The sequence below is a fragment of the Antrostomus carolinensis genome, unplaced genomic scaffold (assembly GCF_000700745.2).
Source record: "Antrostomus carolinensis isolate BGI_N321 unplaced genomic scaffold, ASM70074v2 scaffold1965, whole genome shotgun sequence".
NCBI lineage: Eukaryota > Metazoa > Chordata > Aves > Caprimulgiformes > Caprimulgidae > Antrostomus > Antrostomus carolinensis.
The window spans coordinates 54,569-69,994 of NW_010315498.1; the positions used below are offsets into that span (position 1 = coordinate 54,569).

General features: G+C 37.8%; 1 protein-coding gene across 1 annotated transcript; it reads right to left on the reverse strand.

Annotated features, from left to right (window-relative positions):
* Positions 1-241: 241 nt before the first annotated feature.
* On the reverse strand, positions 242-11,475 carry LOC104524927 (cytosolic beta-glucosidase-like; the record flags this gene model as incomplete). Its single annotated transcript, XM_029084950.1, is given in 9 exon segments — positions 242-365; positions 648-715; positions 1,060-1,098; positions 1,101-1,221; positions 1,223-1,254; positions 1,555-1,727; positions 1,729-1,777; positions 6,980-7,207; positions 11,406-11,475. Coding segments are annotated over 9 exon segments (904 nt in total), but the record flags the coding sequence as incomplete, so codon positions are not given.
* Positions 11,476-15,426: the final 3,951 nt, after the last annotated feature.

A 15,426-nucleotide genomic window follows, 5' to 3' on the forward strand; every position in this document is an offset into this window, starting at 1 on the left:
AAAACTAAGTTTGAAGTATGTATGGAGCACCTTTTCGTCTGTTTCCACCCCAGGATGGTGGGAGCTGGATATTAAAATTACTTGCTTTCCTTTCAGCTATTTTTTTTCTAATCACATAGTTTTACTCCAATTTACATGAGTTTTAGCTTCAAGAATCACTGGTCATTGCTGAATGCAAATAAGCACGAAGTAAAATTATATTAAGTTTGCACAATTGATCTTTCATCATCTTAAATGGTACCTTTTAAAATTTCCTGTAAAATCAGCCTGAAATACTCCCATCGTTGACTGTCATCAAGTGGAGCAGGGTCACTTTGGGAAAACCCATTCTCAGTGATGTAAATTATAGGGTTATTATATGTATCCTAGAACAAGAGAGCAGAAGTTTTATTCTGAACAGATGTAAGAAAGCCCATAAAATCAGATGCATTACCCTCTATCTTTTCTAAGCTACAAACTAAAACTAGTTTTCATCAAATTGCACTGACCCTATTAACTTAATTTTCCATGAGCTGACCTTTTATGACTAACAATGGAAAAGCAAAACTGTGCAAATATCCATGAAGACAGTCAAATGACTTATTTTAATGAGAAGACTAAAATATCTTTCCTGCATTAGCATCTGCTTATTGTCACTGCTCCTTAACCCCTTGGTACTGGCAGTCACCACACATCCCATTGCCAGGAGTAGATGCATGCCAGGAAAGCCTTACTGCTGGCATCAGAAAGATAATTTCCGGAGTTCAGAAGTTGATATAACACTGGCATGTTATTTCAAACTGTAAAATAGCTATCAAGTACAAAGGCAATAGGGAAATACCAAGGCTTCTACTCTTTATAGCCAGCATGCAAAAATTAAACTAAGAATCTCAAGGTGACTTGTTTATTTATATCTTGTACAATGTCTTATGCCATCAATATGGACTCCTAAAAAAAAAATCCAAATCACCAGTAGTACTCATTGGATTCTCAGATTACCCCATTGGCCAGCTAATAGTGGTGAAATGGTTCTGTGAGCCTTAAGTCATTCCTTAATATAACACGTCAGCCAATGCAAACCCTATGGTACTATGGCAGGTATAAACTCCCAGTTGCAACAGGCCAAGAAGGATCCATTTTCTCAGCTTCACAGTTCATTGAAATACTTATCCCCTTGTCTGCATTTTCTTGGTCTTAAGTTTAACAGTTCAGGGCAAAGAAGTCAGCAATACCCATGATCATAAAGTTTTGATTCTTTAGTGAATTCCAGAAGCCCTGATGGCAAGTAATCCTTCTTTGAATGCATTGCAGAAACCTAGAATTTAATGATGGCTGGATATTCACCATCACTAAGTACTGTCCTGAAAAACCCATCTAAGGTAAAGAACAGGTAGTTTTTATTTGCTTTTTGATCTGCTACAGAATTCATAGAGGTTCTACCAATCTGAGTTCAGAGCCATAGACACAAGTCCACATAGTTTTCTCCAAATATCACAAGAGTGTCAGGCTTTAGCATGTGCTTTTGTCACATTATAGGATGCCTTGTAAGCTCTGGTACAAATGTTGGGGCTATACCTTTTTCGCAACCACCTATAGCAACAACATAAGGCTCATTAATAATGATCACTCACTCTCCAAATGTTCTGAAGCAATACTTTGCATGAATATCAAAGGTCTCAATGATATTTTCAGATCTTTAGCCACCTTCATCTTCTAAGGACTGAGGTAAGCCAAAGTGATACAGTAAGCAGGATGCCATTTCTGAGGTTGTTAATGATTTTAATGTAATAATAGACTCCTGAAAATTTTAAAAGAAACAAAAAAGGGTTAACTTAGTAACTTTATTACATTTTAACACATTAGGAAACATCAATGCACATTTCCTCTGATAAGAGATGCAAATATTTCCCCTCAGCTGCATGCTGACTACTGTTACAAGACCTCAGAGTTGGCAAAAATGCTCAGCACACAAAATCTTCCAACCAGGCACATAAAATGAAATGAGGATGCAAATTTTCAAAATAGATCAGTGGACAGCAACTCCCCAGGAGAAACATAATTCTGATGGGTGCTGGTCACATGAAAATATAATCCTTTCATTTAAATGCCTGAATGGCAGCCTGGCTGCATGTACAAGACGAAAGCGTGGTGGAAAAATCCTGACACGTGAGAGCCTGACAGGTAGATTTGTTCTAATGAAAGCATTTCTTTCCTTGAGAACCGTGTCTTTTAAAAAGTTTAGTGCCACATTCAGTAAGGTAACTAAGCTGATCTTTTATGATCTGAACTTGGTTAGCTGGGTGAGCTGTTTTCTCTAGACTGTTCCATCCTCCATCACTGTCTGTGCCAGCATCAAGGCAAAGAAGATACTGTCAATGCCTTCAGTATTTTGCAATGGTGTGAATTTGATGGTTCCCTTATTTGCTGGGGTGTCTTACCAGATCTGTATGACATTTAGGGCTTTTCATTGGGATTTAATAGATTTCAGATGGAGTTTAGTGTAATGGTCTCTTTAGCCACCAACTTGAACGGCTTGGCGATAGTTTATCCAAGAAACCAACTCTCTTCCTTTTATACTGTCACTGCTGCAGGCTGCTCAGTCCCTCTAAATGCAAGAAGGAATTAGCTCACCTCTCTAAAAGCTCATGACTTACAACCTTTTTCACCCCTTGATAAGACAGAGATCAACTTTAATTTCCTGGATGTGTTGTTAAAGCTGGCCAGTACTGGGGATGTATTTCTAGGGGCTTAAAAGGAATTTACCTTCTATTCAGATTTAGCAGTGGCTGCCATTAATATGTTTCCTAAAGGACTGTTTTTATGCTACTGAGGGGTCACTGTAAGTTTAAATATCAGGATACCTCGAGCTCTTATATAGGTATTTTTAACTTTGCTTATATCCAAACACAAATACATCACTTTTAAGCCTTCTGAAAACACTAGATATTGCTACACATCAGAAGCTCTGGTTCAGAGTATCAATTAGCTTGATCTTTTACTTGAACTATCTGATTTAGTGCAGTAACTGGAAAAGGCCAACAGTGGCCTTAAATTATTACTTGTTAAGCTAAGAGGCTCCAGCCAGGAATAGGTCTCTGTCATGCTGGTAGAGTGCAGAAATCAGTCAGCCTTTGCTTCAGATACCTGTTCTAAATATACCAAAGTGTTTAAGAACCTTAGAAACCAAAAATCCATTAAAAATTTGTATGCCTCAGACAACCACATACCCTAATAAGACATAGATGCTTATGAAATGTCTATCCCAAGGCCTTGATGTATTGAAATCCAGAACTGAAAAAGATCTAAAGTTGAGAACACAGTAGAAAGGAGGAGAAGGTAAGGATTTCCGTGGAATGGCTTTTTTAAGACATTTACTAGAGCAATCAATCATGAACCCCAGATTCAGACAGTGCTTTCTTGTAAACAAACAGGTGCATACACATCCTTTAGCACAGCAAGATTCAATAAGTTTGTTTACAAAGCAATTCACAATAAATCTCACAAATAGTTTGCTTTTCCTTCTGAATACAGCACCAGAAAATCACATTAAATTCTAAGGAGGTACAATACTGTGCCTGAGAATGCACCCATGTAAAAGAGGAAGGAATATACCAGAGTTTTAAGTTTTGAAAAGAAAATTCTTGCAATTTGCAAGAGCTATCAGGAGCAAATACATCTTGTTACTGTTACTTTTGAACAGGGACCTATTTGACTTCAGTGGTACTGGGCATGTGTTAACTGTTTGCTGGTGGGACCACAACGTTTACTACATAAGCTTAAACTGTGAAAAAATAAATCCTTTGCTGGTACAGGATCCTTTTCTACCATACTGAGAGTAATGCTTGCCTAGAAGACACTAGCATTTCCTATCCTAATTTTCAGATTATAAACTACTTAGTATAATTTATAACATTTAAGTGGAACCACTTATCATTAATTTTTTTACATCTCAATTAAACACCAATATTGGAAAAGATTTATGCTTTGTATTAGGAAATGAAGAGAAATAGAATTGCATCCCTGAAAAATCTAAATGTCAAGTCAAATTTCCAGATTGTCTCTTACCTTTCAGAGTAGCCTAATTTAGTTTCTATGGCTATATCTGTAGGTCAGCTAGAACCAGAGACAGAGAAAAGAATATTCTTCCAAGAAAACATGTATATAAAGATTTTGTGGAGACACTCTAAAATTTGGTGAGTACAGACATTAAGGAGCATTCTGTCACTGGGAAGTGAAGAATTGTTCTTTTCCCCTTTCTGCCATCTTCTCTCACCATCTTGATTCCCTACTTTCATGCTGAAGTAAGGCATAACATCAAACTTTCTCAGACTCAGCATCCCCTTGCCTACTACTTCTGCCTCCTTCCATACTACACCTAGGGTTTAGCAGCTAACTTGTTCTTCTCAGGGCACTTTCTAGGGTAAAAATCCTTGTACAAAAAAACACTTTAAAATCAAACGTTGTAAGTTTTATCCAAAAGCCTGACACGTCTTAGGAACAATGCACCTACAACATTGTTGCTTTAAAAGATCCTACCCCCACCAAGTTAGAAACAGAATGGTTTTAAAGGTTTTCAAATGTCCTATGTCTTAGGTGTGAAATTGGTAGTGAATCAGTTGGTGTGAATGATTTTATTTGAAAGGACACTGCTCTAAGCTTTCTAATTCTTCACATGCTCTTTGTAAAAATGTTTATATAGAAGATGATGGCCTTTCCATGCTATGCAGTTACAATTGCTTCAACAGATCACTGCACAAGAGAAGTGAACTACTGCCTAATGAAAGCTGGCCTACTTGGAGTTCCTCCAATGCCCTTTTGTTAAATGTAAAGTTCATAATATTAATCAGGCAATTGCTTATACTGGAGATCAAGTGAACATTTTCTGAAATTACAGCTGAGTTTTGTAAAAATGTTAGCTTTCCTTACCAAGTGCATTCAGAATGTCTGCTTCCTGTCACTGTCTGATGTTTAAATAAGAAAGCCTATTCAGTAGGTAGCTCTGTGGGGTTGTAACAGTGCCTGCAACCCCATCTGAAGGAATAGCAGTACAGGAACGAAACCACAAGGACAAAGCCAAATTCAAATTCACAAAAAGCGTTCCTAGGGAAGGGCAAGCTGTGTCAGTGAAAGTGGGATACATATTGTAAATTTTGGTGGCAAAGGAAAGGCTTCCATTCAACCCTCTCTGGGATGTTGGCACAGTTTTTGCAGTCATACTCTGCAGGGGAAAATGGCTGGTTGGTCTGTTTACAGCAGATTCACCAGTCCAGCCCCCCTTTCTGAGTTCTTGAAACAAAGGCTCCTCCACTCTCTGGTGAAAACCACAATCTGCAGGATGCAGAAGACAGGCTGCTGCTTATTGAACAGCCAAACTCCACATGACCAAAATTCCGCAGAAAAATATTGCTTCTGCAGGTATCTTCCAAGTACAGATCAGGATAACCTGAAGGGCATTTTCTCAGAAATCCTTTCCCTCTTTAGCCTTCCATCTTTGCAATCTTCAAACCACTGGAAGAAAAGAATTGCCAAGGAAACCACTGCCCAAGAAGTACAAAGATATGTATCTTCTTGGTAGAACTGAGGTTCACAAGAGTAGGAGACAGAATTGAGATTCAGAGGTTCATCCAAATCTACTTTGTTTTTTTCTCCCTGGAACATTATCCTTCCAGAAAGTAAGAGACCTCTGCCAACTACTTTGATTATCCCATACTTACTGGTTCAGCTTCAGTTGCTTTTATTCTTCACAATTCTCTTTATTTCTTCTTTCTTCCATTCTCTATGTTCTGCAGGTAAAGCTACCATTTCTTTTCTTTTCCTGGTAAGTCACCTTCATCCTTCCCCCAGTCCATGCCAATGGCATTAAAATAAACAAATCAGAAGTGTAACAAATTTTATATCTGACTTCTAGCAATCTGACCAGCTTGTTTATGTGCAGTATTCCTTTTCACGTTTACACTGTCTGCTGAGATTGTGAAAACTCTTCTCTTCAGAGCAGGGACTGTCTTTTGTTTGTCAGAAAAATAAGCACAGTTTTTAGCTGAGTATGAAGAATCTAATTTGGTAAAGGAAATATCTGGGAAAAGTATGTTCCTCTTATTGCAAAAGTTCAGTACATCAGAATATACTGATAAATTATCTAAATGCATTTGCCAACTAAGATCACAGAATCCCAGAATGGTAGGGGTTGGAAGGGACCTCTGGAGATCATCTAGTCCAACCTCGCTGCCAAAGCAGGTTCGCATACAGCAAGTTGCAAAGGAAAGAGTCCAGGCGGGTTTTGAACATCTCCAGAGCAAGAGACTCCACAACCTCTCTGGGCAGCCTGTTCCAGGGTTCTGTCACCCTCACAGTAAAGAAGTTTTTCCTTGTGTTTAAGTGGAACCTCCTGTGTTCCAGCTTTTGATCATTGCCCCTTGTCCTATTACTGGCCACCACTGAAGAGAGTCTGGCACCATTCTCTTGACACCCGCCCTTTAGATATTTGTAAACATTAATAAGGCCACCTCTCAAGTCTTCTCTGTTCTAGGCTAAACAGACCCAGCTCTCTCAGTCTTTCCTCGTAAGAAAGATGCTGCAGCCCCTTAATCACCTTCGTAGCCCTCCACTGAACTCTTTCCAGAAGCTCCCTATCTCTCTTGAACTGGGATACTTGTCTATTGTAAGCCATCCATAAATATCCTCATGGCTAGGAACCCTGTATGTATAAACATTCTGAGGAAGCAAAATGATTTAGAGTTACAATTAAAAAAAATGGAGTAAGCAAAAAGATACATGGGAAACATAATACTAATCCTATCCCAAAAGATTGTGCTATCCAAGGGGATCTGGAATATTAATTAGTGAGTTGTTGCAAACCTATAAAAAATCATCCCATAATTACTCTAAAAAAAGTTGCAATTTCAAAGCTACGCTGCAGAATAGCATACTGGATTAATTATGCCAGACTGCAGCAATAACCTTGAATTAAAGCTGCAACCTTCTATTTTTAAGAAACAATTGCCTTTCTGGTTGATGAAACCTGTCGTCCCATCAGGTAACAGACGTGACCAGGAAAGAGAAAAGCGATAATGAGTCAATCCAAGCTGTTTGATACATTTCAAATCTTCTTCCCACAGAGTGTAGCTGCCACAAGCTACATCACCAGTCTGGTTCTTGAAAACTCGATCTCCTCCCTGATGGGTGAATGTGTCCCAGACATTGGGGCCCTTTCCATCTGCATTCCAGACTTCTGCTTGAAAAACAAAATTTGGTCATTATACTTTTGACATCAAAAGACATATGTTGAATGTAAATATTTATCACAAAGGAGGCACAAGACCTTCAAAATCCTATGAACAAAATGAGCAGTACTGCCTCCCCCTCCTCATATCATTTAAAGTAACTAGGAAGATTCAAGTATTAGTGTATATTTGCATTAGGTTTTGCATTTATTCATATTTTTGCTTGCTGCTAATTATTTGAAAATCCTCTTTTAAAAAGCATTCAAAGTTCTGACAGTCTTCATAGTTCCTTAGCCAAAAATCAGATGTTTGCAACTCTTGAGATATTACAGGTTTTCACAAAGGGCATTTTCTAATGCAACTTCCATCCATAAATGTAAAAGATCAGTCTATATCAAAGAAAGCCTTTAGGGTATGAGAAATACATTCAACAAATAGGCACTTACGGCTTTCTGGATGTCCTTTGAAAATCCTGACAGTCTGTTAAAAAGAAAGAAATGCCATTATGAGCCATGGCCCTAGGCATATACAAGCTGAATTAATAACTCAGCTCTGCAAAACTTCTGCTTTCTGCTTAGCCAAACGTTCATGAAAATGAATTTTGAATGCTCAAAATCCCTGCACCACTTGCTTCACTTTCATAGTTTTGGGAAATTTCTTTATGATCCAAAATTGAGATAGACAGATTATGTCTGAAATATTAAAAATTTAACCATTGTTTGAGATTACACAGTACTAACTTTACATAGTATTTAAACCAAATAAATTCACCTTGCTTCATGACAAGCTTCTTTGTCTTTCCAGAGCAATGTTGTAACTGAGGTAAACTTTTAATTTTTAATGTGGAGAGCTTCATAAATTTACACCCCTGAAAAGTGTGATTTTATAATAAAATTCAAAATAATCCCAAAATGGCCAACCTCATTTACCAGCAAGATGTTTCAGAGCATCAGTGAAAGCACTGTTCCAGGGTTACACTTTAAAAACTAAAATGACATTGTGTGTTAAAATCATGCATAAATTAAATATCAGTTGGGTTGCAAGATTAATAACTATATAATAGCTACATATCAATCCTCAATAAAAGTGTTTTAATAATCAATTAGCATCATAGAAATTAGAGATGGAGCAGAACTATTAGGAGGTCATTGAGTCCATCCCCTGCCAACGCAAGATTGCTCCCTTAAGTATATTCAGTACTTAATACACATCTGTCTTATTAAATCTAAGTTTAATGCAAGGTTAAGCATATTGAAGACACTTAATTTAAAGCATTACTAAAATTTGTAATATCACTTCTATAACCTAGCTTTTCAAAGATCATTGTCACATTTCATGTTCTTTACAGAATTTTATTGCAGTACACGAACACCAATATATCTACATTTGGTTGGTCAGTAAATTAAACTCTTATATGGGACAACCTTCAAAGTAGGTCAAATTTTAGATCCAGGCAGTATGAGTTTCTCTTAATCTCAGACTTTACCACATATTTTGTTCTTTGTCTGTATACTCCTCAGAAAAATACAGTATTAAAAGTTTTCTATATCCTGCTTCTGATTTCAAGTATGCCCGCTGAAATAAACAGTAATTTTAGAGGAGTGTGGGAAATAACAAATAACAGTAATTCTTTGGTGGTACCTAGAATTTAGAAGCCTTTAAGAGCAGGCTTCATGCACCATATTGATATGATATAGCTCCTTTTTCACTACAGTGGGAGTGAAGGGAAGTCAAAAGCTGCCATAACGGGCAGCTAACACACCTTCATTTAAGAATCAGCAGCTAGAGCAGATGCTGAATGATTTCTTTTTTGTCTGCCTTCCTTGAGCAAAGGAGGTGAGAAAGAGGGGGAGAAGCATTTGATTTTCAGCTGAGTATGACAGTGCTACTCCAGTGGTCATTAGCCACTATAAAGCCCTGACTGGGGCTGTGGCAACAGACCTACTTTCAAACATTCCTCATGCTGTTCGAAGAGCCTCTCTATACAGTGCAGAGTATCCGAGCTAGCTAAATAAAGTGTAGGAAGCAATCTAGCCACGGCAACAGAAAGTTCCACATGCACTGATGTATCCTGCTGAGCTGCAATTAGTCTGCACAGAGCTCTGCTTTGCTTCAGTGAACTGAGCTTGCACCGCTAAGCTGACTCAGAAACCTCCACACTACACAGCAGTTCACAGTGCAGACATATCCTGAGTTTTAGCGAGCTTCAGGGCCAGGGAAGAACAGTGATGAGGATCTGATTTGACATTTCGAACACATAGGTGAGACTTAGCTACCGCACATAACATGTCATCAAATGATTAATATAAAGTTACCATGAAACATGATGTGTGTTTCCCATTCTCTGCAATTATTACAACGGAGTAAGACATTTTTCCTTTTAAGTGAGGCTAGTGAAGCAGGAATATTACTGATCAGAATATTGAAGTTTTCATGTACTTTTCCAAGTTAGCTTTTCTTCTAATTCAGTTGTGCTTTCACCTTTTGGAGTGAAATTTTTTTGGCCTGATCTCTGCCCAAAAGGTGAAATTTTGTTTGAATCGATGAAGTTCAACTATTTGGCATATGAAAGAAGTAAAGAAAACCACTGTTACCATTATGAGAATTTTTTGCAACTTTTCTCTCTCTCAAAAAAAACAACAACCTCCAAACCAAAAAACCCCACAAAAAAAACAAACCTCAAGCAGAGAGTTGAAATTTAGCATAGAAATGGCCCTCAGTAAGAAAAAGTGCTTTTGAGTGTTCTGGTGCAAATTGATTTTGATTTGACTGAGTCATGAACCTTTGAAATCTGCACTTTGAGCATGCAGAGTACAATTGGTATGATTTTTTAGCACTTTGAAATATACAGAGTGGAGAAGGTTGTGCTGTGCATAAATACATAGCTGACAGTAAAAAATAAAGTAGCCTGTCAGCCCTTGTCTCATCCACTGTGTATCTTGTGATATGTGCAGCAGCTGAGTTTGGACTCTACAAGAACTATTGCTTCAATCATGATGCCTATAAGTCGGAAGCTGCACAGCTTCCAAAGCTTTCAGGAGGAGGAATTCCCTGTTGAGTTTCTTACTTCTGTGGGAAAAGGGTCATTTGAGTAGTGTCTAGACCATATTATAGATTTTTTTTTTTATGTTTCTCCCACTCAAAAGCCTTAGGAAAGCTCATTAAAAATACATTAAGAGAACATTAAAGTTGCACATCTAGCCACTCAAAAGGCAGAAAATTATAATGTCATTCTATAAGTGCACAAAATTCACATTTTAAAAATTAGTTAGTAGAGCTATGCACATTTCAGGATCCACGTTAGAATCTGGCCCAGAATACTGATTCCCCAGGAAGAGTGAGCTGTTCAGTCTATTAGGTGAAGCTAACTGAGCTCGTTAAAAGGTACCAAGCATGGGCAACTACTCACTTCCAGCAATAACTAAGAACTAAAGGCTACATCCTCAAAAACAATTTTAGATCTACAACTCCTATTTAGGTACTGAAATCAATGGCAGCTAAGTGCCTGTATGCTGCAGGGTATAATATGAGAAAATCAGATCTATATGTATTTTAAAGGTCTCTAAACACACATCTATGAAGGAATAAATTTTGCGGGGGTTATGGCTGTGGGTACCCTGTACCTTACGGGTTTACATTCCCTAATCTGCTGCATATTTTCATATTATGCTGGGCAAATCCCTTTATCAGCAACTCCATTCAGTTGGGAATATGACACATGTCCCAGGGGGAGTGTATCCACAAGTCCAACTGTTAACCTCTCAGTTCATCATTTTTCATATTCTTTCTTTGGAGATGAATTCCTATGTGAGGACCCCCTGTATGTACCAGTGTCTGATAAGGTAGTTCTCCCATCCAGATTTGTAATAGCCAATAGAAGTCTACTTAAATTTGCTCTAGAGAAAGGAAATACTCAAGAACTAGTTGGAAAATTACTTCTATCTGCTTCCCCCCCACACACACACTTAATAGCTAATGAAAGGTTCCTCCTCCATTTCCATTACCTAGCCATATTTCTGGTATTTGAAACAGCTTTTACCCACTTCTTACTGCTCAGGCCATAAGGGTTTAAATAGAAGTGCTACATGGAATTGCATCAGATGTAGTATCTATGTAATGAGGCAAAGATCAAGAACTCTCCTTCCTGGATCTAGACTTTTTGTTCGCTTAACACTTCTTAACACTTTGGCAGCTAAAAATTGACACCTTCAATTTGATATGCTGCTGTAGCTACACCCCAAGCAAATCCAACTGGAAAAGCAATATCCTCTGTCATCGGCTGCAGAGGACAGGCGAATACACAGCATTATGCAATGCTATGGAGATGTGGGCTTCATTTGCAGACAATGGTTTCTGGCTCGATCACTCTTCCACTTGTTACAAGCAGATTCTATACTGAAGACAAAAATAAATCCTGTGCAGCTTCACACACTGAAGGGCAAGCCGTGCACTTTGTATATCTCAGGATTAAAGCAGAGAGGTTCAGTCAGCTAACAGTGAAAGTGGAAAAGGCAGCAGGGGTCACGGTAAAGGGGCTCCCCTTAGTACAAAGTGATAGTATACAGAACAGGTCTCTGTTCCCCTTCACTTCCCTCTCACCTCCCACCTCCCAGCCAAAGGATTTTGTGAACCCTCTACTCAACACAAATCCTTTAGCAACCAGGCAAAAAGAAATTTCTATCTCTTCCAATAAGCTTCAAAAAACAGCAGTATCTCTTCTTTTCTGGCATCAGATTTATATTTTTTCTCTCCTGACACCAAAACACTGGCCTGTAGTGGGTGAGAAAGGATGGTTTAGCCATTGCATGTTTAGCAGTGGAAAGCAATGTGTAGAAGAGGAAGGTTTGTATGGGAATACAGAGAGAACAGCTATCTTTCTCCTTCTTTACAATCCCATGGATGTTCATTTTTTCTAGAGCAGCAATGACAACCTTATGGCATGTGTGCCAGAATCAGCACCTGCAAAACAACCCTCAGGTCTCTTCCTCTCCCTTCTGTCAATGCTGTCACTGCTCTCCTGTCAGCAGGCTGAGAAGGTAGCAGCAGCAGGAGGACAAGTCAGGGTAGGACTGTTAACAAGTGGGATGGGCGGAAAGTAGTTTATTGTCCCTTCCCAGGAAAATGCAACACCTGGCACACTAGATGGCACTGCTGTCAGGTTTTTTTGTACTTTCAGGAGTATTTTTCCCCATTTATTATAATACTATATACACACTGCTTTTGCCAAGGTCAGTATCTGCACTTATTGGATACTTATAAGCAATAATGTATGATCATTACTATTTTTTTCTTGTTGTTTATTTTTCTTTTTTATTTTGAAACCTTTCTGGGTGAGGATCTACTCCTGCAAAGTGTTATACACAGAAATGACATTTTCTTGTCACTTGTCACAAACTTTAACATACACAGAAAAGCCACTTATACAGTTAATACACATACTTTTGTCAGAAATCCACACAATTAAAGAGTCAACTTAGTAGGAAAACAAAAAAAATCCTTTGCAAAGATGCAGAGAAGCTGATTTAATTCCAAAGTGCACATTGCAGAACCAGACAGTGCAGATGCAACACAAAATAAATCAGGCTTTCACAGCAGGCATGCATTTCCTCAAGTGTCTTTCAAAGGAAAGGTAAAAACCCTTTGAATACAAAGGAACAAAGTGGGAAATGAAGCACAACGTACCAACTTGTTCCCCACGCACACGCTGACACATGGTCTAAGCAAACATACTTATCCTTTACATGTTTTATACAGGTGACCAAAAATTGATGGAATGAACTAGTTAATGTTCTCTGGTTGAAGCAACTTCCTCAGGCTTTCATTTGGACAGTTAACAGTAAAACTCATCAGGGACACCTTAAATCGTGATTAATAGATATTAATGAACCAGAGCAATAATGTACATTTTTAACATCATTAAATATTATTGGTAGGTATCTTTGAAAATGTAAGTGACATCAAATCTTTTCCCAGAAAATCATACAATTCCATTTCACAAGAGATATAATAAATATGTAACTCAATAATAGGGGGAGAGGGGCAGGCAGGAGATAGTAGCAATAAAAACCCAATAAAAAGTTTTATAAAAATGCTTAACCATAGAAACAAGGCTAAAAAGTGTCACTGCTGATTCCCTGCTAGGAATCAACAGAGACAGAGATGGGTTTTAGGAGAGATTGAGTGGGAGGAAAATATTCCATAAGCAGTCTGGGGAAGGGTGAACAAAATTTGCTTCAGAGGTTAAGGCAGATTTGCAGTAATGAGATCGCAGGCTATGTCAGATAAGTAGGCAGATACTGAAAGATGCAGAGCTTCAAAATTCAGAGAAGCTGTGTTTATAGTAGCTAATCTCAAACTCTTCCAGCAACCCAATTTCTAGATTTGTGACCCCACTTCTGGTTGTATTTCTGGACTTGTGGTCCCCACTCCCTGTTGCTGCAGTGGGGCTTTCAATTTTATTTCCATTAGACCTACTGCATGCCGTGGCTCCTAGGCTGCACCCGCCTTCTTACTCTGATAATTTTCCCTGCATCTAACAAATAACCTGACCCCAACCTGAATTTCAGTATTTCACTGTCCCATTGTTTTGTTAAACACATATAAGCACAAAGCTATAAGAGATCTCAGTTCTACCTAGAGGCAAATATCTTCCAGACTAAGTTTACAGTTTTTACATTTGCAGTGACACGGACTATATATAACTAAATGAGCTAAAGCCAAGTATTCCCAGGAAAAATTGAGCAGTTCTTGGATATCCAAATGTATTTGGATAAAGATATTTTTGGCAAGTCAATAAAGACCAAGAGTAATTGGCTCTCATGCTAAGAGTTGGCAACTTAACTTTATGAAATCTTAGGTATTATATTAATGTGAAGGAGGTCCAAGCTTTGGTGTTGGGCCTTTAAGTCATGTGGGATTAATAATTATCAGCAGAATTGTATCTTGTAAAAATGATTTTTTCCTGAATGAATCAATGTTTTCTAATGGTACAATATAAATAAGTTTAATAGTATTTACTACAGAATTTAGAAACTCAACTTTGAAGGGGTTATGAAAATTAAAATCTCTGTCCAGAAATTTTACACTGTGCAGGAACAAAAGGATATAGCTACTTTGGAAGCAAGACTGTACATTTCTGAAAGAGCCAAAGATAGAAGTTCACATATTTTGTGAGCTGCCTTTGAAATTGCTACTCATAAATTTAGCTTCCCTCCCTGGCAACATAATGGAACAGCTATTGAGAAAACAAATTTACTGAAACACTTTGAAGTCTGCAGACAAACTTGATTTTGTAATAGTAATACAAAATTAATGAATAGAGAGCAGAAACTATACTGTCACATGCCTGAATTTTAGCAGTATATTGTTTTCTTTAGGATATTTTAGCACTGAATTTAAGATGTTCTCAATGAAGTTACGGAGACAGTTTCCACCTTACACTGTGGCTGCAGCAGAGGACTCCTAAATTTGACCCTCTAAATTGAGCCCTAGTAAGAAGCCTCTGCTTCTTATTGTTGATTAGCCTTTCTTCTCCCATCTCCAATGTGTCAAAATTCTGTTCGCAAATTTAAATCAAATTGGAAATTAACTATCATGTTGACTGAAATGAAGGGTGATGACAAACAATGAAGGGTAATGATAAACAATAACTTTAAAGGGAGGCATTTAGTGTGGTACACAAAGATTAGTATTACTTCTGATCTCATTTAATAGCTTCAATAATGAGCTAGAAGAGGGAGTAAATGGTACATTAATGAAATCTGCAGATCTATTAAACTAGGAGGAGCTGAGCACACTGCTGAAAATGGAGAAATAATACAAGGGGTCATGCGAATATTAGAAACACAGGCAGAATATTGCATTGAGATCTAGTTTAGAAAATAGAAGAATAATATTTGGGTTAAAAAAATCAACAGATTGTAACAGGTATACATCTGGAAAGCTGTAATTCTGGAGGAGATTTAAAATTAAGAACATCAGGAAAACTAGGCAGGAATCTGTAACTGAGCAGCAGAGAAAAACAGTGGAATTTGGGCAAAACTACTAAAGAATAAGCAAAGTAATAACTCATCTTAGAGCAGCATTACAACCATCAGCTCTCTTCTGCATTTAGTTTGGGCACTGGAAAAACAAACTATCAGTCAGATGTTTAGAGATTTTGCAGCTATGGAATTTTTTTGCAGGAAGAAAACTTGAAAGTAAGCCATCCCTTTAACAAACAATGTTG